The 22,268-nt window shown below is 42.0% G+C and overlaps 1 protein-coding gene across 1 annotated transcript in view; it reads left to right on the forward strand.

Moving 5' to 3' along the window:
* The window catches only part of LOC308251822 (cadherin-related family member 3-like), a gene marked incomplete at both ends in the record, with an annotated part of 83,701 nt that overhangs the window by 30,524 nt on the left and 30,909 nt on the right, over positions 1 to 22,268 (forward strand). Inside the window, 6 exons of the mRNA XM_080675498.1 lie at positions 6,048 to 6,142; positions 8,572 to 8,679; positions 9,315 to 9,511; positions 11,396 to 11,573; positions 14,123 to 14,285; positions 17,126 to 17,228. Of these exons, the coding sequence (XP_080531624.1) occupies positions 6,048 to 6,142; positions 8,572 to 8,679; positions 9,315 to 9,511; positions 11,396 to 11,573; positions 14,123 to 14,285; positions 17,126 to 17,228 (844 nt within the window). The remainder of the gene's footprint in view (positions 1 to 6,047; positions 6,143 to 8,571; positions 8,680 to 9,314; positions 9,512 to 11,395; positions 11,574 to 14,122; positions 14,286 to 17,125; positions 17,229 to 22,268) is intronic.

A 22,268-nucleotide genomic window follows, 5' to 3' on the forward strand; every position in this document is an offset into this window, starting at 1 on the left:
ACCATTGGATGAGGGTCAGGAGTAGGAGTGCTCCCTCCCCTTCTCCTCTGGTGGGAACAGCCCTGAGGCAGAAGGTCCACTCGGCAGCCTCCTGGTGGGCTTGGGCGGAAGGTGCCAGTGTGGACTGCGAGGTAGCACTCTTGCTTGGTTTCTGCCCCTTCTCTGTCCCGATGCCCTAGTTCCACCCTAGTTTTCCTGGAGCACCCAATTCATAAATCACCCGCATGCACATTTCCACCTCTGAATCTGTTTCTGAGGAACGCTTGGACAGATGCCAAAACCTAAGGCCACAGGGCTCAGGAGCATCTATGTAATTCAAAAAGCACAGATGCCCAGCTTATACCCCCCGGGATTCTGACTCCATTGGTCTGGATATTAGCGTGTTTATCTGTACAGCAAAGGTTGAGAATCACTTTTAAAAAACCAACTTTCACCCTAGCTGGTTTGGCTCATTGGATAAAGTGTCAGCCTGCAGACTGAAGGGTCCCGGGTTTGATTCTGGCCTTTCGGTCAAGGGCACATGCCTGGCTGCGGGCTTGATCCCCAGTACAGGGCATGCAGGAGGCAGCCGACCAATAATTCTCTCTCATCATTGATGTTTCTCTCACTCTCTCCTTCTCTCTTCCTCTTTGAAAACAATAAAAATATATTTGAAAAAAAAAACCAACTTTGCATAAAAGTTACTCTGGTCAGCCTATTGTTATAAATTCACATTCCAAGGCCTCCCTACCCCATTAGGTCTGCATATCTAATAAAAATAAAAATTTATACATATAAAAGTAGAGAGAACAGTATAATGAATGTCACTGAGTTATCCAGCTTTAACAATTAACTCGTGAATGAAGGTTTTTAACGTGTAGGTGGTCCATGAGCCTCAGGCTGAGAAACATTGCAAAAAGGTTTGTAAAGTTAGCTTTGCAAATGCTGTGACCATTACTGGGTGTGTAAGAAACACCTGGGTGCCGAAACCGGTTTGGCTCAATGGATAGAGCGTCAGCCTGCAGACTGAAAGGTCCCAGGTTCGATTCCGGTCAAGGGCATGTACCTTGGTTGCAGGCACGTCCCCAGTAGGAGGTGTGCAAGAGGCAACTGATCGATGTTTCTCTCTCATCGATGTTTCTAACTCTCTATCCCTCTCCCTTCCTCTCTGTAAAAAATCAATAAAATATATTTAAAAAAAAAAAAAAAAAAAAAAGAAACACCTGGGTAAGTCCACTGGAGCATCTGGTCCAGCTAGGGTTGGCAGATCAGTTTCAACCTGCATGCCTCTCTCATGATGCTCAGAGGCTCTCAGGTGTGTTGAGAAGGATTCTGAGGCAGAGTCTGGGTTCAGCCAGCAAAGATAGGAGGCTGAATGCTTGAGTAGAGGTCTCTAACTTTAGCTAACCATTGGGACAATGTATTCGAGAGGGTTAAGAAGGCTTTGTTCTGGGAAGAATGAGGGCTCTATTAGTCCAGTGTAAGTGTATAGGCAGCAAACTATTCCTTTTGTCGATGAAGTGAACGTAAAAGAGTGCCCTCGTACCTGGAGGACAAGGAAAGGAAACTCCACGGTTTTCAAGGGCAAGTGCCAGTCCTTGAGTGCTCCGGCTGCAGAGAATGCTCAGGGTGAGGCTAGTACAGCATGAGGACTAAATGCAAGGTGGCATGAACATAGTTAATGCTCGTCTAGAATCACATCTGTGTTTATAGCTTAAAAATGTTCTCTTGAAAATGTATCTCTCTTGTGAAAAGGTTTTGTAGGTGATCAATGATTAGCTAGTATTTGTGCTTTAGAAAAATCACAGAATATTTTGGCATATAGAAAAAAAATTTAGCCCAGATCCTACTTATGTACTAATTCCTTCAAGAAAATATTATCTTGGGTCAAACTAATAAATCAAACACAGTGTATCAGCCTAAGAGCTCAGATTCTAATGTCAGATAGCCCAGGTTAAATGTTACGTTTTACCACTTTCCAGCTACGTGCCTCACTTGCTTTATTTGTAACAGGGTTAATAGTAAGAACTACCTCAGGGCCATTATGAAGATTAAATGAGGTCATACATGCAAAGGGCTTAGGATAATGCTTGGCAGATAGTGCTCAATAAATATTAGGGAATATTATTAGTATTATCTACACTAAAAAAAGAGTAAGATGATAATTGACTGTACCTTTGCGATGTCCACCAGCCAATCAGGAGTGAGTATGCAAATTAACCCAACAAAGATGGTGGGTTAATTTGTATACTCAGGTGCGGAGTGGCCGGGGGCGTGGCAGGATGCTTGCCATGGAGACGATGTAGGCGTTCTGCACAACCACAGCCACTCCAGGCCTCTGGGCAGCATGGGAAGGTGGAAAGGTGGCTCTGGCCAGAGTGAAGGCGGTGCCTGCAGCCAGGGGAAGAAAGGCCTATTCTTGCACGAATCTTTGTGCATCGGGCCTCTAGTTCTAGAATAATAAACTCTTGGTTTTTTTTTTTTTTTTCTACCTTTATGACAACTCTTTCTTATTTTCTTACCTGGTTCATCTTCCTCTATGGACCTTTACATTTGAAAGTTTCTCAGGCTCCATCTTAGCCTTTCCTCCCCTTGCCACTCTCCCCCTTTTTCCCCTCCCTTCTTTTCCTCTGTAAACAGTAACACTGAGTTGCTTTGTTTCTATGTCTTCAGCCACTTAGATACTTTAATCCTCACATAAAACATTGGAAAACAATTTTAAACACAACGTTTTTAAAAAAGAAATATATACCTCCCTTCTCCTGGGAAGACAGGCTAGATAACACAATGACTCTGGGGTCAGAAGGTCCTGGGCTTGGGTTTCATTGTAACCACTCACTGGTTATGTGTTCTTGGACCGTTTCCTTATAGTTTGTAAGCCTCAGTTTCCCTACCTGTAAGATGGGCTGAGAATACTACCATCTCTTAGCATCGTTATAAGGGTTAAATGAGATAATTCAGGAAAGTGATAAACATAGGATCTGGGTCAGAGTCCCTGGTGGCCCTCGCAGTTGGTTTTTTTGTTTGTTTTTTTGTTTGTTTGTTAATCCTCACACGAGGATATTTTTCCATTGATTTTTAGGGAGGGTAGAAGAGAGAGGGAAAGACAGAGAGACACATTGATGTGAGAAAAATACATTGACTGGTTGCTGCCTGCACGAGCCCTGACCAGGGCCCAGGCAGGGAGGAGCCTGCAACCAAGGTACATGCCTTTGACCGGAATCAAACCCAGGACCCTTTGGTCCACAGGCTGACGCTCTATCCATTGAGCCAAACCAGCTAGGGCCCTAACAGTTATTTTTATTGTCACGGATGGTAAAGACAGAGAGCCCAGTCTCAGGCTGTGCCGCTGCGCTCGCTCCCAGCACTGAGGCCCAACTCCCCTCACTGCGTGGCCTGCACTTCCAGCTCTGACATTTCCAATTGCCCAGCTGCTCTGAAAGCAAATAGTCAAGAACAAGCCTCTCAGAGAAACTGGGTTTTGAAGGTAAGTCCATCCAGGAGGACCGAGGCTCCCCTCACCTCACATTCCCTTCCGCGAACCGTGGTCACACCCCGCAACCTGGGAATGGGGCTGCCATTGCTATTCTTACCTTTCCTTACCAGCCCGTGGTGGTATTGCCGACAAATTGGGGGATGGGGAGTGAATTTAAGTTGCCTGGCCTCACAGAGAGTTAATTTCGCGTCCCCTGGACTGTCCTCCTATTCAGGGATCTTTCATTTCGGTGGCTTTCCAGCGATGCCCTGGCTGCCTAGCAACCGCGGGCTCCAGCCAGGCAGCCCTCCTGCATATCAGTGCCATCATTTTTTTTTTTTTTTTAAAGACTATCTCATTTTATGAAAAATTAAACATCATAAAAATACAGCTTCCCAATATATGTTTTCTTTCAAACAATTGCTGACAACCATGTAATACTGAAATGGAATTGGGAACTGCAAATTTTCGAGTGACAACAAACATAAATGAGGGCAATTTAAAAAAAATTGTATGCATCTATATATAAGCAAACCTAGTGTTTGTGAGCCGTGAAAGAGGCATCATCATTCCCCTGTTTGCCCGAAAAGTAAATATGTGATGGATTTTCCTTAATTCCTGACTGTTAATATTTGACAGCCTAGTTCTACAAAAAAAAGCAGAAGTGGCCCTGGCTCAGTGGTCAGCAAACTGCGGCTCGAGAGCCACATGCGGCTCTTTGGCCCCTTGAGTTTTTAGCAAAGGCCAGCTTAGGAGTACCCCAATTAAGTTAATAACATTGTACCTACCTATATAGTTTAAGTTTAAAAAATTTGGCTCTCAAAAGAAATTTCAATCGTACTGTTGATATTTGGCTCTGTTGACTAATGAGTTTGCTGACCACTGCCCTGGCTGGTGTGGCTCAGTTGGTTGGAGCATCCTCTTGTACATTGAGGGGTCATGGGTTAATTCCCAAACAGTGCACATACCCAGGTTGTGGTGTTTTGTTTTCTTTGTTTTTGTTTTTTTAAATATATTTTATTGATTTTTTACAAAGAGGAAGAGAGAGGGATAGAGAGTCAGAAACATGGATGAGAGAGAAACATCGATCAGCTGCCTCCTGCACACTCCCCACTGAGGATGTGCCTGCAACCAAGGTACATGCCCTTGACCGGAATCGAACCTGGGACCCTTGAGTCCGCAGGCTGACGCTCTGTCCACTGAGCCAAACCAGTCAGGGCGGTTGTGGTGTTTTTTTAAAAAATATATTTTATTGATGTCAGAGAGGAAGGGAGAGGGAGAGACAGAAACATCATCAATCAGCTGCCTCCTGCACCCCCCCCCCCCACCGGGGAGTGAGTCCACGACCCATGTGCCCTGATAGGGAATCGAACCAGCGACCTCTTTGTTCATGGGTCGATGCTCAACCATTGAGCCACACGGCCAGGCCCTAGGTTACGGTTTGATAGCTGGTTGGAATGCATACCAGAGGCAATCCATCAGTTTCTCTCTATCCCTTCCTCTCTTTCTGAAATCAATTTTAAAAAATTAAAGAAGAAAAAAAAAGGAGAAATCAAATCCATCTTATTTATATGTGTAGAAATGATATGAATTTAAATTAATCAGGGCATGATGATTCATCAGAAAATCAATAAATTAAAAGGTCACGAATTTCTCTAAACAATTTTTAGGTTGCTTTGCAAACCTTTTGTGTTTAATCTTCTCTATTAAATTACCTCTGGGTCTATACAATTATTAAGTCAGTAGCACTCAGTATAATTAACTCCTGATATTAATCCTCTAATGGATTTTTGCCGGTCATTTTCTAATCATTTGACTCTCACCTAATCTAAAAACCTTAACCTCACCTTCCCTCTTTGGCAAAAGTTTGTCTTAGGGATGCAGTGTGGTGAGCGGAGAGGCATTATGTAAAGTGACTAAAAGCTCAGATCTCAGACTGGGGCAAGCCACTTGCATTTTCTAAGCCTCAATGCTCCTGTCTGTGAAATAGGGATAGCATCAGTACCTGTGACAATTAAAAGACAATGCATTTGAAGCATTTAGCAGACTAACTGGAAGATAGTATAAATGGAGGTCAATGGGATGCTAAGAAAAACAACTTCAGAAAGTGTTGCCAGTACCTATCCTTCAGAAAATAAGGTCAACAGATGCTTAGGATTTTAGTTTTCCCCTCTCTAGCTCCCTGTCCCTCAACACCCCCTCCAAAAAAAGGGGGTATCTTCATAAGCACCAAACAAAAAATAATCTCTGAGTTCTCATTACTCAGCCAGATCATTTCTCTAAATGTAACTCCTTTTAACTTAATTTTAGCTTGAGTGGAGAGTTATATGTGAGAAATGTTCAGGTAACATACTGAACGTAAGAGACTAGGGAAATTTATTTGTAATATTTAAGGACAGGTTGTCTGGCCTGCAGGCAGTTGAATGGAGTATAATTTCATCATCATTATTATTGGCAAATGTGCAATGAGCAGCTATCATACATGGGGCGGGCAGGAGGGCCCAGAGCACACAGGCAGTGAAGGCCTGGTTCTAGCCCGGGAACCTGCTGGTGTCTCTAATGTCTTGCCTTCTTTCCACTCTCCAATAAACAGTACTTCCTTTCCCCGGAGGGCTCTGGCTTCACAATCGACAGCATCGGAACAATTTCTACAGCAGCAGTTTTTGATTTTGAGAGGGAAGCTAAAAGGTAAATACTGCTCCTGGCTTTTCACTCACTCAAAACACCTGCCCTCTGGTTCATACTTCTGTCTGAGAAGACGTTCCCCCATCTGGCCTTAACAGGCTCCCATATGAAGGTGCTGTTAGCATTGCCCTAAATAGGAAATCATCACCCAAACTCTAACTGCACAAGTGCTGCTTTAGGTACTGGTGTGGCTATTTTGGCCCCTACCCGCTAATCTAGTTTTCCCAGAGCCAAGCATCGGGGTGATTTCAGTGACGGTGTTTGCAACCTGAGGTGGAAGTCGGGGATTCTCTCTGGACAGCTGGGGCACAATTCATTCACAGTTTAATCCAGCAACTTTGAAAAGTTAATTGCTTGACAATTCCTCCTTTTCCCTCTACATCTGCCAAATGGGTAGCCATTGGTGTGCAGTTATTATGACTATTTTTATAATGGTTTTTATTACCACCCCTTTCAGTCATATGTTCTGCATCAAAGTGCTTTACAGGACAAGCAAGCGGACCGGTAAGCCCTTACAATACACTTGCTCCTGAATCTCATAAGGAGAGTCTTCCGATTATGAAAGCTGAGGATGGTATATATCCTGAGTTAGCATCTTTAGTAAAACAGGTTGAGAGTTCAAAAATGGGATGTGTTTTGTCCTGCTGACGACATAAGGTCTGTTGGAGAAGAGTTCTCCTAAATTTGTATTATCTTTATATATTTTGAGGGCAGAAAATTTGTCAAAATCTTCATCCATTTTCCCAGATTCCTCTGTTTATTTGGTCTCCATAGCTCTGGGAATAATGGATAATGTCCATCACAGATTCCTTCTATTTTGGCCTGGTATACCTCATGAAAAAATGTTTATGTGTATTCCAAGTTATTCCTAACTCTTAAGCTTTGTTAACAAATGGGAGTAAAAGTCAATAATGAGAGTTTTAAAAATCAATTGTTTTCTTGATAAGTGAAAGCTAAACGTTCCCTTTTTTTGTATCTTTGAAATCAGAGGAGCTGACACAAAAATTGAAGCTCTGTTTGTAGAACCTTAAAAAATGATTATTTGGCTAAAGGTTTGCAATGGATTCTCACTAAAGTTCCCCAGAGAGAACCCTATTCCTTCATATTCTCTAGAGTTTCTTGGTCTCTGAGCTGACCTTGGAGTGGGAACAAAGAACATTTTGAAAATCACCCTTTGACTCTTAACAATTCCTTCCTTTCAAAGGAGTCCTAAGGGCCGTGAAATTGGTTGTTCAAGTGCTGATGCAAGAGTTAGAAGGGCTCAGTCCTTCCTCATTCCCTTTCAGTCACCTCTCCAGCATCTAGCTAGACGAAATGTAATCTGAGGTCTTTGGGGCTGTGGCATCCTGTCGATACCTCATTCCTCATTCCTTCAATTCTTATATGGGAGATGTCCCAGAATTATTTTAAAATTTATTTATTTATTTATTGAGAGAGAAACATAGATGTGTTGTTCCACTTATTTATGCATTCATTGGTTGATTCTTGTGTGTGCCCTGACTGGGGATCAAACCCACAGCCTTGGCGTATCAGGACAACACTCTAACCAAGTGAGCTGCATGGCCAGGACAATGTCTTCATTCTAAAAAGTGAATTGGCTCTATAATTTCTATGAAGTTATCTCAAAAATAATAATCTTCTGGTGGAAAAAGTTATAAAACAGAAGGAAAATTGAGAACTTGTTCAATTTTTAGTCTAAATAGAAGGAAAAGAGTAATTTTGGTCTCAATTATCAGTACATTTCAAGGTAGAACAGATTTTTTTTTTTTTTTTTTTTTTTTTTTTTCTGAAAGGGTGTGAGCAACTGTCCGGGTTTGCCTAGGACTGAGCAGTTTCCCGGGATGTGAGGGGGGCTGTCAGTGCTACAACAAGACAGTCCCCGCCAGTTGGGACTGTTGTCTGGATCACAGTTATGGACACAGTCATCTTTCCATTAGGACATATTTTTTCCCCCATTTCAAACACTCTCATGCCTCAAACCCATACACATATCTGCTGAAATAAAACCTCTTTGTCACCCACCCCTCCTAATGTGTCCCCATGGTCACTGTTATCTTGAAGTGCTCTCACCACCTTCTCCTTTGCATTTGTCATTAGTTTTCAGTATTGAGAGGTCGGTGTTTAAGGGTAAGAGCCCATAGCCACAGCTTTGTTTGCTCTACCAGGCTCAGCAATCCACTGTGCTTTTTTTATTATAATGGGGATTAGCGACCTTTCTAAGTTCCTGCTTATTCTTTCAACAGATTTAGTTAACTTGGATCCTAACCAAGTGTCAGTCATTTCCAACTGTTAAAATAACTGGTTTGACTGACAATTTAACTAAATGAATCAATTGTTTTAACGGGTCAGTTAAGCCCCAGAGATTCTGTTTCTGTGAAAGCCTGTTAGTTACTATAAAATCTTAACTGTCTTTCCTGTGGCTACACTTTCAGTTTCTCACTAGCTATTAAAGTGGTTGATCCCAGAGGACTGTTCACTGCCGGGAATCTAAAGATTTTCCTCATCAATGTCAACAATAAAGACCCAGTTCTTACCTGCAGGTAAGAAAATAAAAATGTTTTAATTGACCTTGAAAATTATATAGGAAAATGTAGTCTCTGAAATTCATTAATGAAATTTCCATTAGTATGCAATGTTTTTGTTTTTCCTGAGAAGGAAAATAAATAACTAAGATGTAAACAATCACTTAAGATTCTAAAGAAATGGCTTTCTTAAAAACAGCAATTTGAGAATAGTTTTGTAAAAATCATCACTGTGGGATGTTTTTATTGATTCTAGAGAAAGAGGAGAGAGAGAGAGAGAGAGAGAGAGAGAGAGAGAGAGAGAGAGAGAGATATGAGATACATCGATTGTTTGCCTCTTGTAACCAAGGATTAAACCCACAACCTAGGTATGTGCCCTGACCTGGAATTGAACCTGCAACCTTTTGGTGTACAGAACAATGCTCCACCCCCCTGAACCACGTGGCCAGGGCAAATAAAATAGTTTTAAAGTATAAAATGTGTTGAAATTGCAACAGAATAAGGTGCTGAATAAATGGGTTAGTTATTAACACTGTCAGTTGCCACTGTCATCATGACTACCTCTAGCCCCTTACCCCTCCACCACCATAAGGGGTAGAACAGAATACACGCCAAGCAAGAACCACTCTAATAGCCTTTTCTTTTCAAACAAGTTTATTCAATATTGAAAATGATGTCTTGAGTATTACTTCTATAAAGTCGACTCTGCACAATGAAGTCAACATCACACTGGATGAAGAAATCCCAATTGGGAAAATGATTGGAGTGTGCCAGGCAACTGATGAAGATAATTTGGGAGATTTAACCTTTGAACTAGGTCCATGGAATGTTTACTTTGCAATTGACAAAGGTAGGTTGAGAATTATTTTCAGCAAATTATCTCTCTTATGTGCTGTTGTTATCATTTGTTTATGTCTCCTCTCTAAGACTGGTTTCTGGAGGGTGGGTATCAGATTGTCTTCATTTGCAGAACCACTAGAAGAAGCACATAGTAGATGCTTGATAAATTTCTGTTGAATAACTCCCTGCAAGCCTAGTGCTTTGTCCATAGATGACCTAACATGTGGCTCTCCATAGCTACTACCAATGACTGCTTTAGCTCTGCACTCTACATGACCTTTAGCGCATCTTCTCAGATCTAAATTATTCTGCTCTGCCTCAGGTCCAAATTTTTGTGAGAGAGAATGTGATTGGACTTTTTAGAGTCAGTCATTCACTTCTCAGCCAATCAGCTGTGGCTGAGGCTGGGTAGCTGTCAGAAGCTGTGGTTTATCTGAGAAGAGAGGAGATGGTCATCTTTAGCACATATGCGGGGTTGAGCATGGTACCAGATGCTTTCAGTGTCTCACCCTCAGGCCTTAACATTTCAGTTTCCTGACTTCTCACTGCCAATAGCTGCATTTCTTTGCTTGAGGGATTATTTGGGGACTGACATCTGCCCCATACCTCCTCCGTAAATAGCAGGCTCAAAGTGTTGGAAAAGTGCTACCCACCCCATTAGCTCCCAGCCAAATACTGAAGAGAATTGGTACATAAGTGCTCCGGTTCGTTGTCCCTGGTCTGAGTGTGTGCTTTGCAGTGGCTTCCAGAGTTCCCCAGTGCTATTAAGCTCTAGTTGTCCACAGTGGTAAGTTGCTTGATAATATATTTTTTTATTGGCAGCTTTCCCCTCTCTGCCTCACCACTCCCATGCCATGTTGCTCTGGATCACCCCCCAAATAAACTATTGCATTCAAATCCTCCTCTCCCATCCTGCTTCTGGGGAAGCCCCAGTTGACACAGCTACCATCCCCTCTTAACTGAATCACGGCACAAATCTCTTAGCTGGGCTTCTGCTTTCACACTCACCCTCCATTAGTCTCAGCAGATCAACTGGGATGACTGTAAGGGGAAAGGTCAAATTGGATTATACTCCTCCTTCAAGTCAAACCCTCCTGTTATTTTCCTTTGCTCTTGGAATGTAATTCAGACTTCTCACTTTGTCCCCCAATACTTGTCTCGTCTCTCTGCAATGTCTTTGTGTTTCTGGTCTCCCCATTGTCCATTACACTGCAGCCAAAGCACTGGGCTGCCTGCCTCCAGACCTTGGTCCTTGCATCTTTCAGAATCTGACCATTAGACATTAAATATATCACATTATAGTTTTTATTTCCTTGACAGTATGTCTAGTGAATTTTTTTACACTTGCTTAGTGGTTTGTCTCCCAGGCTAGGTTGTAAATTCCATGAAGGCAGGGCTTCATTGTGGTGTATGCAGTATTCAGCACAGCTCCTGGCACATAGCTGTCATTCCATGAATGTTTGTTGAATGAATGGGTGGGTGGGTGGGTGGAAGGGAGTACAGTGAGTCATGATCTTGTTGCTGTTTTCACTTCTGATGTTCTCTCTGCGAGGAATGATCTCTTCCCACCCACTCCTATTTCCTTATCCTACATGTCCTTCAAGGCCTAAATAAAAGTCCTCTCTTCTAGAAAGTCTTCCCTGGTCTCCTAAGTAAAACAAAACTACACAAAACAAAACAACCAAAAACAAAAACCCAATTTTGTTTTTGCTGCCAGTTAACATAATATGATTAATGTCAGTACATAAATAATTACACATCGTGCCTACATTTTAAATCAGTTTCTTAATTCTACTGAGCAAGGTGTAATTCATACTTTATCTCTTTCATTGCTATGTGATAAAGTCATGACAGCAGGAGCCGGTTTGCAGCACGATGTGTTGTTTTGTTACAGAGCACGGGACCGTGGTAACCACTGCACGCCTTGATGTGGAGAGGGCTGGGTTTGCACGTGTCCAGTCCTTCTCCATTAAGGCCTGTGACCAGGAGCAGCGGTGTGCAGCAATTCTAGTGACGGTCTATGTCCACGGCATTAATGACAACTCCCCTTTCTGTGACCAGTATCTGATTAGGTGAGCTGAGCGGAGTGGGCTGGGTTGAGAACTCAGAGTGAGTGGAGAGCAGAGGTATTGCTCTACTTACTGGCTCAACTAAATGTCAGTTAATCATCACATTGCTCCTGTTTAGTCTCATATTCTGGTCCTCAGAAATGACCTGTTGAAAGCTAAACAGCCTTGCTGTCCTGGATCTGACAGTCAGTTGTTCAAAGTGTATGTTTTGGCCCAAGTTCCCATCAGTAGATGAGTGGATAAAAAAGCTCTGGCACATTTACACTATGGAATACTATGCAGCAGTAAAAAAAGAAGGATCTCTTACCCTTTGAGACAGCATGGAGGGACCTGAACAAGGTGTAATTCATACTTTATGGAAGAGTATTATGTTAAGCAAAATAGGCCAGTCAGAGAAAGACAAGTATCACATGATCTCACTCATATGTGGAATCTAATGAACAAAATAAACTGATGAACAAAATAGATCCAGAGAATAGAAGCATAGAACAGATTGTGGAATCTCAGAGGGAAGGTGGGGTGGTAGGGAAGAGATCAACCAAAGAACTTGAATGCATATATGCATAATCCATGGACACAGACAAGAGGGTGGTGACGGCCTGATGCAGGGGTGGGGACAGTAGGGGGAAAAAAGGGACATATGTAATACTTTCAACAATAAAGATTTAAAAAACAAAACAAAAGAAAGTGTATGTTTTGGAATCACAGACCTGGCTCGAAATCCTGGTACTATCACTTATTAGCTGTGTGATCTTGGGTAATTTATTTAAGCCCCATGATCTTCAGTTTCTTTCTTTATAAAATGGGATAACAATAGGACTTGGTCTATAGGTTGGTTTTGAAGAATAAATGGGACAATTTATGTGACATTTTGAGCACAGTGCTGAGCATGTGTGTCAGTTCCATAAATGCTCTCTATCAGTTCCATCATCCCTTTTCTGAAACCCTTGGCACTGCATATATTTCAGGATAAAGATTTTTTTTTTTTGAATTTTAGGAGGGTAATATGGTATATACCATATATTACGCAAATGTCCCAAATTCAAATCCATGAATACCTCTGTAGTAAAACATATGGATACTCACAGTAAGTAGGACAAAGAAAGATCTGTCAGTTCAGGTAATGTTTAATGGCCAATAAGTTATGAGAAAATCCTGAGTTTCAGAGCTTTTGGATTTCGGAATTTGGATAGGGATTCTGGGCTGTATTCCTATCAGCCTGGCCATTTTTATTACTTGAAGCTTAATCTCTAAACCCACATCCTGTCACTATTCTATGTTCCCCACCCCATCCTAAGCTCTCAGCTACACAGGACAGCTGCCTCTGTGCTCCCCAGGCTTTATTCCTGATTATCTATCAGGGGTCCTCAAACTACAGCCAGCGGGCCACATGCGGCCCGCCGAGGACATTTATCCGGCCTGCCGGGTGCTGCTGCCTGTCCTGCTTAGCAGCTGACTCGTCCCGGGCCCGCAGTGTGCATAGGAATTTGTTCATGGTTTGTTTTTTTAAACTATAGTCCGGCCCTCCAACGGTCTGAGGGACAGTGAACTGGCCCCCTGTTTAAAAAGTTTGAGGACCCCTGATCTAGCTTCTGATAATTACACCCATGTGGTCTCTCATTTGAGTCCCCATTACTCTGCCCTTTAAATGGAGATGATAGTCGCACCTACCTCATAGAATTGTTATAAGAATCAAATGCAACAAGGTTTGGAATTTGTTCAGTGTGGGGCTGGCATATACTCAGTAAAAGTTATCCTTTTTTTTTTTTTTTTTTTTTTTTTTTTTATCTTCTCCTCTTTTTCCTTTTTCTTTCCCCAGGAAAACTATAGTTAATTAATCAAACACTCACCACACGCTGCACCCAGGGCTGTAGTCCCTGGAAGTGATAGGATAAGTATTTACTATGCTCCTTTGCTATTAGAAGGTTGTATCTTGTCAGGGTGATAAGATGACTACATTTAAGACAACAGTAAAAAGTACAAGATAGTTTTAAATTACGTGTGTTGTGCTTTAATTGTTAAGAGGAAGAACATGTGCAAATGGAGTATCCAGGGGAGCTTTCTAAAGGAGCAAGATCTATGCTAGTCTTTGAAGAATTGGTAGAGTTTAGACTTAGAAGGCTTCCAAGTGAGCATTGGGGCAGAGAGGTCGCAGGGAAGATGGGGGTGAACACAGAGAGATGGAGGTAATCCACTGTGACCATAGTGGTGAGGACTGCACCTCTGACCCTGCTGTACAGACGCTGCAGATGGGAACATTCCCACTTCTCTGATTCCTACTCCAGCATCTCCATTGACGAGACATCCTCGATAGACTCTAAACAAGTACCCGGCTGGGCGCGGAAAAGAAATACTCCCAGAACATGAGGAAAGTCTTGCCAAATTCATAGCCCTGTTGGGAAATGGCTTCCCAGATGTTGCTCCAAACCTGGACTCGGGATAAGTTAGAGCATCACACACAGGCACTGATCAGACTACCGGATGCTTATGTGAAAAATAGTACATTTTAAAAGACTATCCATCTAATCTGACTTTTCTTCTTAAAAAAACAGGTACACAGGCAAAGAGGTGATTGCAAATAATACAGTAGTTTCAAAGCTCTTGTGTCATGACCTTGACGAGCCTCCTGATATGATACATTATGCTCCAAGCTCAGGGCCAGTGGGGCCTGGACAGCTCTTCAAACAAGTGCCAACGGCTGAAAACTGTGTCCAGGTGAGCCCTAGCTGTTGTGTCTGCCGGGATTTTTCCCAAGGAGGGGCAGGCATCTCATGGCCATGGTTGGGTGCTGGGAGAGTCAGCAAGAGGAACTCTGACACAGCAGAGGCTCTGGCCTCCTCCACTGTCTTGCTGGAAGGCCTGTGGGCAAGTCCTTTCTTATCTCACTGCCAGTTCTCAGTTTGTGCCAATCCCTGTTTGGTTGGTATAATTGTTCCTTCACCCAAACATCACCAAACACTTCCCTTCAGCCAGAAGATATGGCCAAGAAAGCCATTAATTACCTCTCTTTTGCTTTGGTCCTAACCCTAAATTTTCTTGACAAACACCACAAGATACAAGTTGAGTTTTGCATATGTTATGAATTTTGGAAACTTAGGCACTGAGCCAAGAGGTTTTCTGGGATGATGTTCATTTTGAAATGCAATGCCAAACTGTCATTAAAAAAAATGGAGTTGGGATAAAGATGGAAGTTTTGTAAGCATGATGTTAACTAACATTTGGGCCATCACATAATGCCTGCTTTATTTATGAAAAACTCCTTCCACCTATCACCTACCTCTAATTAATTTCTACATTTTCATAATTATCCATTATGTCTTAAATGCCACTTATTTCTATAAGCTTTGTGTGCATGTGTGCGTGTGCGTGTGCGCGCGCGTGTGTGTGTGTGTGTGTGTGTGTGTGTGTGTGTGTGTGTGTGTGTTTGTTAATCCTCACCCGAGGATACTTTCCCATTGATTTTCAGGGAGAATGAAAGAGAGAGGGAAAGACAGAGGGAAACATCAATGAGAGAAACACATTGATTGGTTGCCTCCTACCAGGGCCTGGGCCAGAGAGGAGCCTGCAACCAAGGTATGTGCCCCTGACTGGAACTGAACCTGGAACCCTTTGGTTTGCAGGCCGATGCTCTATCCACAGAGCCAAACCGGCCAGAGCTCTATAACCTTTCTTTAACTACCATGACTGGCTTAGTTCTCCTGGATATGAGCTCCCATTATAAGTTCTAATTCTCCTGTCAAACATTTATTAGATTCTGGCCTGGCCAGTGTGGTTCAGTTGGTTGAGCATCATCCCACCAGGAGGTCTCTGTTTGATTCCCGGTCAAGGGCACATGCCCTGGTTCTGGGCTCCATCCCAGTAGGTGGTGTGCAGGAGGCAGCTTATTGATGTTGTACTTTCACATTGATGTCTCCCTCTCTCTTCAAAATTCAATAAACTATTCTTTTAAAAAACATTTATTAGATTCTGTTATAACTGCTTATTTAATTGTTGGTCCATTTTCTCAGTGGTCCATTTTTTGTGTATTAACTCCTCCTGTAGTGCTAGGTGCATACTGGGTACTCAATATACTCGAATAAATGAATAAATGTATGAACCAGATACTAACTTTTTAAAAATGTTGTTTTTACCAAACACATGGGTACTTGGTGTTATATTGACCCATTCCAACTGAGCTTTGTGCCAATGCTATTATTATATTAGGGTTGTCATCAGGTCTCTGCTCTGGGTTCATATTGTTTATTGTTATATTCCTAACACCTTTGATTCTACCTGGAACTTATTTCGTACTTAATAAACATTTTAAAAATGGCGAGTAGCCCTGGCCAGGTTGATTGGAGCATTGTACCGTGCACCCAAAGGTTGTCAGTTCGATTCTTGAACAGGACACATACCTAGGTTGCGGGTTTGATCCCCTTTTGGGGCATGTACAGGGGGCAACCCATCAATGTTTCTCTCTCACATTGATGTTTCTCTCCCCACCACTTCTTCCTTTCTCTCTAAAATCAATCTATATATATAAAAGGCTAAGTGACCATCGCATCCGAAACAACTGAATGGATGACCGAACAGGCTGTGTGGGGTGACCAGGCTGGCAGTGGGGTTAGTGAGGGGCGACCAAACAACTGAGCAGCAGGATGTGTGGGGCGACCAGGCCGGCAGGGGGGTTAGTGAGGAGTGACCAAACAACTGAGGAGCAGGCTGCATGGGGCTACTAGGCCCACAGGGGGGGCAGTTGGGGGCGACCAGGTTGGCGGGGGGGCAGTTGGGGGTGACCATGCTGGCAGGGGGTGCAGTAAGGGGTGACCAGGCTGGCGGGGGTCACTTAGGGGCAACCAGGCTGGTGGGAGGGGCAGTTGGGGGCGACCAGGCTGTTGGGGGGGAGCAGATGGGGGTGACTACACCTGCAGGGGGGCCAGTTGTGGGTGACCAGGCCAGCAGGGGGAGCAGTTAGGTGCGATCAGGCAGGCAGACAGGTGAGGAGTTAGGATCCAGTGGTCCCGGATTGTGAGAGGGATGTCTGACTGCCGGGATCGGGCCTAAACCGGCAGTTGGACATCCCCCGAGGGGTCTGGATTGGAGAGGGTGCAGGCTGGGCTGAGGGCCCCCCGCTTCACTGTGCATGAATTTCATGCATCGGGCCTCTAGTTAAAAAATAAAAACATATCCATGGGTGAGGATTTAAAAAAATGATAACTTGTCATAATAGGAATAACATACATTTATTATAGTGCTTTGTCAATTACAAAGTACTTTCAAAGTATTTTCTCTTTTTAATTATTTTACTGAAGGCAGATATGACCCATGTTTCTTTCTATTATGCCAGGATGCTTTGTCAAAAAATAAGGTGCTCTGGAAGGAGATCAAAGGTGTCCCCTTTTTCCCACCAAGATGCCTCCTTTAGTGTGCCACACGGACCAGTCTCAGCATATTCTGATGCCATCTTTACTGAACCAAAATGGCCATACTCTTGCTGTTTCCAGAATGATTCATTACTTAAAACATGCACATTAAAAAAGTCAGGCCCTTCTCCTGAAATAATTTTTTCCCAAAAGGTTGCCAAAGAAATGGATTATGAAGACCCAGAGATGATTGCTGCTGGACACACCTATGAAATGACAATTTCAGTATTTGATGACCTACATCCTTCCCACACGGGTAAGCTTCATAAACTTGTCAAGGAGCATCAAGTAAGGCATTTACTTTAGACTCCTCACTTAAAAAATTATCTTTATTGTTGAAAGTATTACATATGTACCTTTTTTTCCCCATTGACCCCTTCTAGCCCGTCCCTGCCCCCTCCCCCAAGCCTTCATCACCCTATTGTCTGTGTCCATGGGTTATCATATATGCATGTAAGTTCTTTGGTTAATCTCTTCTATGCCATTTGTTCTTCTCATAACTGCTGCACCATTTTGGGCTCACCTGAGCTAGAATGGGCCGTTGGTGCATTGGGATTAAATCTACTCAGACTGCACAGTCATAGTCCTTTGACACATGTGGATTTAACAGTCATGTTTTGGTAGTTGTAAAACACCCTGAGGCACAGATATGATTGTGTGCTGTGGATCAGAGCAGGGTGCTTAGCTAGTGAGTAAGCTTAGCCAAACACTGACACCTGCTTCTCTCTGCTTATTGTTGTACAAGTGAGAACACACATTGAGTGCCCCAAGGGATCATTTACATATTCAACTACATGTTACCACACTTTAAGAGTGAATTTATTGCTGTAGAAGTATTTGTGAAAATAGGGATTCACAGAAGTTTCTGGATACATGTATTATTCATGCCAAGTGTCTGTTATGTATCTGGAACTTATGGTAATAAGTAGTCTAGTAGGCCATTGGCATCAAAACATTCAAGAAGATGGTTATGCAGTTGCAGACACAGGCTTAGCAGTAAAATGTCAATGCCTGGTAAGGGAGAACCTGGGATTGACTTTTGGCTTTGATCTCTGCCAATTCTGGTCCATTGATGGTGTTTGCCTGGGTCATTGAGTTAAGAAGGACTCTGAGCTTACATCTGGAAGCAGTGGGAAAGTACTCTACATGGACATAGGAGGGTGGAATGGTGGTATGTGTCAGACAGGTTTGCAACTAAAGGACCTGAGTGCTGTACTTTAAGAAACAGATCTCAAATTTTTTAGATCCCACTTGACTCACAGATGTAAGCGTTTAAGTTTAAATTTAAGTTTTATTTTATTTATTAAGGAATTATATGTGTACATATCTTACCATTGCCCCCCCCCCCACCCCACTCCCATACATGCCCTCACCCCCCAATGTTTTGCATCCATTGGTAACTATTATATACATGCATATAAGTCCTTCAGTTGATCTCTTATTTCCCCCACCTCTCCCTAACCTTACCGCTATAATTTGACAGTCTGTTTGATGCTTTACTGCCTCTGTATCTATCTTTTTGTTCATCAGTTTATAATGTTTTTCATTATCCCCAAATGAGTGAGATCATGTGCTATTTTTCTTTCATTGACTGGCTTATTTCACTTAGCATAATGTTCTCTAATTCCATCCAGGTGCCTACAAATGGTAGTAATTCCTTCTTTTTTATGGCAGCATAGTATTCCATTGTGTAGATGTACCATAGTTTTCTGATCCAGTCATCTGCTGACGGCACCTAGGCTGTTTCCAAATCTTAGCTATTGTAAATTGTGCTGCTATGAACATAGGGGTGCATATATCCTTTCTGATTGGTGTTTCTAGTTTCTTAGGATATATTCTTAGGAGTGGGACTACTGGGTCAAATGGGAGTTCCATTTTCAGTTTTTTGAGGAAACTCCATACTGTTCTCCACAGTGGCTGCACCAGTCTGCATTCCCACCAGCAGTGCACGAGGGTTCCTTTTTCTCCGCATCCTCGCCAACACTTGTCGTTAGTTGATGTGTTGATGATAGCCATTCTGACAGGTGTGAGATGGTATTGCATTGTCGTTTTGATTTGCATCTCTCGGATAATTAGTGACTTTGAGCATGTTTTCATGTGTCTCTTGGCCTTCCTTCTGTCTTCTTTGGAAAAGATTCTATTTAGGTCCGTTGCCCATTTTTTTTTTTTAATATATTTTATTGATTTTTTACAGAGAGGTAGGGAGAGAGAGAGAGAGTTAGAAACATCAATGAGAGAGAAACATCGATCAGCTGCCTCCTGCACACCTCCTACTGGGGATGTGCCCGCAACCAAGGTACATGCCCTTGACCGGAATCGAACCTGGGACCTTTCAGTCTGCAGGCTGACCCTCTATCCACTGAGCCAAACCGGTTTCGGCAAGTTGCCCATTTTTTTATTGGATCATTTATCTTTCTTTTATTAAGTTGTATAAGCTGCCTGTAGATGTTGGAGATTAAACCTTTATCAGTGATAATATTTGCAAATATGTTCTCCCATACAGTGGGGTTTCTTGTTGTTTTGTTGATGGTTTCTTTTGCTGTGCAAAAGCTTTTTATTTTGATGTAGTCCCATTTGTTTATTTTCTGTTTGGCTTCCATTGCCCTAGGGGCAGTATCACTGAAAAAGTTTTTTTGGCAAATGTCTGAGATTTTGCTGCCTGTGGATTCCTCTAGTATTTTTATGGTTTCCCGTCTTATATTTAAGTCCTGTACCCATTTTGAGTTTATTTTTGTGTATGGTGTAAGTTGGTGATCTAGTTTCATTTTTTTGCATGTATCTGTCCAATTTTCCCAACACCATTTATTAAAGAGACTGTCTTGACTCCATTGTATGCTCATGCCTCCTTTGTCAAATATTAAGTGCGCATATTGGTTTGGGTCGATATCTGGATTCTCTATTCTGTTCCATTGATCTATATGTCTGTTCTTGTGCCAGTACCAGGCTGTTTTGATGACAGTGGCTTTGTAATACAGCTTGAAATCTGGTATTGAGATCCCTCCTACTTTATTCTTCTTTCTCAGGATTGCTGTGGCTATTCGGGGTCTTTTTTTATTCCAGATGAATTTTTGGAGAGTTCTTTCTAGGTCTGTGAAATACGCCGTTGGTATTTTAATGGGGAGTGCATTGAATCTATAGATTGCTTTGGGTAGTATGGACATTTTAATGATGTTGATTCTACCAATCCATGAACATGGTATGTTCTTCCATCTGTTTACATCTTCCTCTATCTCTTTTTTCAGTGTCCTGTAGTTTTCCGCATATAGGTCTTTTACCTCCTTGGTTAGGTTTATTCCTAAGTATCTTAATTTTTTTGGTGCGATGGAAAATGGGATTGCTTTTTTAGTCTCTCTTTCTGTAAGTTCACTGTTGGTGTATAGAAATGCCATAGATTTCTTGGCGTTAATTTTGTATCCTGCTACATTGCTGAATTCATTTATTAAGTCTGTTAGTTTTTTGATGGAGTCTTTCGGGTTTTTTATGCACAATATCATGTCATCTGCAAATAAGGACAGCTTTACTTCTTCTTTTCCAATTTGGATGCCTTTTATTTCTTCTTCTTGTCTAATTGCAGTGGCTAATACTTCCAGTACTATGTCAAACAGGAGTGGTGAGAGTGGGCATCCCTGTCTTGTTCCTGTTCTTAGGGGAAATGGTTTTAGATTTTGCCCATTGAGTATGATGTTAGCTGTGGGTTTATCATATATAGCTTTTATTATGTTGAGGTATGATCCTTCTATTCCCACCTTGTTGAGAGTTTTTATCAAGAAAGGGTGTTGGATTTTGTCAAATGCTTTTTCTGCATCAATTGATATGACTATGTGATTTTTATCTCTCAATTTTTTATGTGATGTATCACATTTATTGATTTGCGGATATTGTACCATCCTTGCATTCCTGGGATAAACCCTACTTGGTCATGGTGTATGATCTTTCTGATGTACTGCTGGATCCAATTTGCTAGAATTTTGTTGAGGATTTTGGCATCTACATTCATGAGGGATATTGGCCTGTAGTTCTCCTTCATTGTGTTGTCTTTATCTGGTTTTGGTATTAGGGTGATGCTGGCTTCATAGAAGGAGCTTGGAAGTGTTCCTTCCTCTTGAATTTTTTGGAATAGTCTGAGGAGGATAGGTTTTAGTTCTTCCTTGAATGTTTGGTAAAACTCTCCTGTGAAGCCGTCTGGCCCCGGGCTTTTGTTTGCCGGAAGCTCTTTGATGACTGCTTCAATTTCTTCCATAGTTACTGGCATGTTGAGCTGTTTAGATTCTTCCTGATTGAGTTTTGGAAGGTTATATTTTTCTAGGAATATGTCCATTTCCTCCAGGTTGTCCAGTTTGTTAGAATAGAGTTGTTCGTAGTATTTTTTTAACAATCCTTTGTATTTCGGCGGGATCTATTGTTATTTCACCTCTTTCATTTCTGATTTTGTTTATTTGGGTCCTCTCTCTTTGCTTCTTGGTGAGCCTGGGTAGAGGTTCATCAATCTTGTATATCCTTTCAAAGAACCAGCTCTTGGTTTTGTTGATATTTTGTATTGTTTCTTTGGTCTCTAGGTTGTTTATCTTCATTCTGTTCTTTATTATTTCCTTCCTTCTGCTTACACTGGGCTTTTCTTGTTGCTCTTTTTCTAGCTCTGTGAGTTGTTGGGTTAGGTAATTTATTACCATTGTTTCTTGTTTTTTTGCAGTAGGCTTGTAGAGCTATGAACTTCCCTCTCAAGACTGCTTTTGCTGTGTCCCATAGATTTTGGATTGTAGTGTTTTCATTGTCATTTGTTGCCATGATGTTTTTTATTTCTTCTTTGATTTCTCTGGTAACCCAGTCATGGTTTAGTAGCATGCTGTTTAGTCTCCATGTGTTTGATTTCTTTGGGTTGTTTTTATTGTAGTTGATTTCCAGTTTTATGCCACTGTGGTCTGAGAAGATGCTTGATATGATTTCTATCTTCTTGAATTTGCAGAGACTTTGCCTATGTCCCAACATATGGGCTATCTTTGAAAATGACCCATGTGCACTTGAGAAGAATGTATATTCTGTGGCTTTGGGGTGAAATGTTCTGAAGATGTCAATTAATTCCATCTGGTCTAGTGAGTCATTTAGGATTGATGTTTCTTTGCTGATTTTTTTGTTTAGAGGATTTGTCCAATGGTGATAGTGGGGTATTAAAGTCTCCTACTGTGATTGTATTGCTGTCAATCTCTCCCTTGATATCCTCCAGGAGTTTTTTTTATGTATTGGGGTGCTCCTGTATCGGGTGCATATATGTTTACCAGAGTTATTTCTTCTTGTTGGA

The sequence above is a fragment of the Plecotus auritus genome, assembly GCF_963455305.1.
Source record: "Plecotus auritus genome assembly, chromosome: 6".
Classification (NCBI taxonomy): Eukaryota; Metazoa; Chordata; class Mammalia; order Chiroptera; family Vespertilionidae; genus Plecotus; species Plecotus auritus.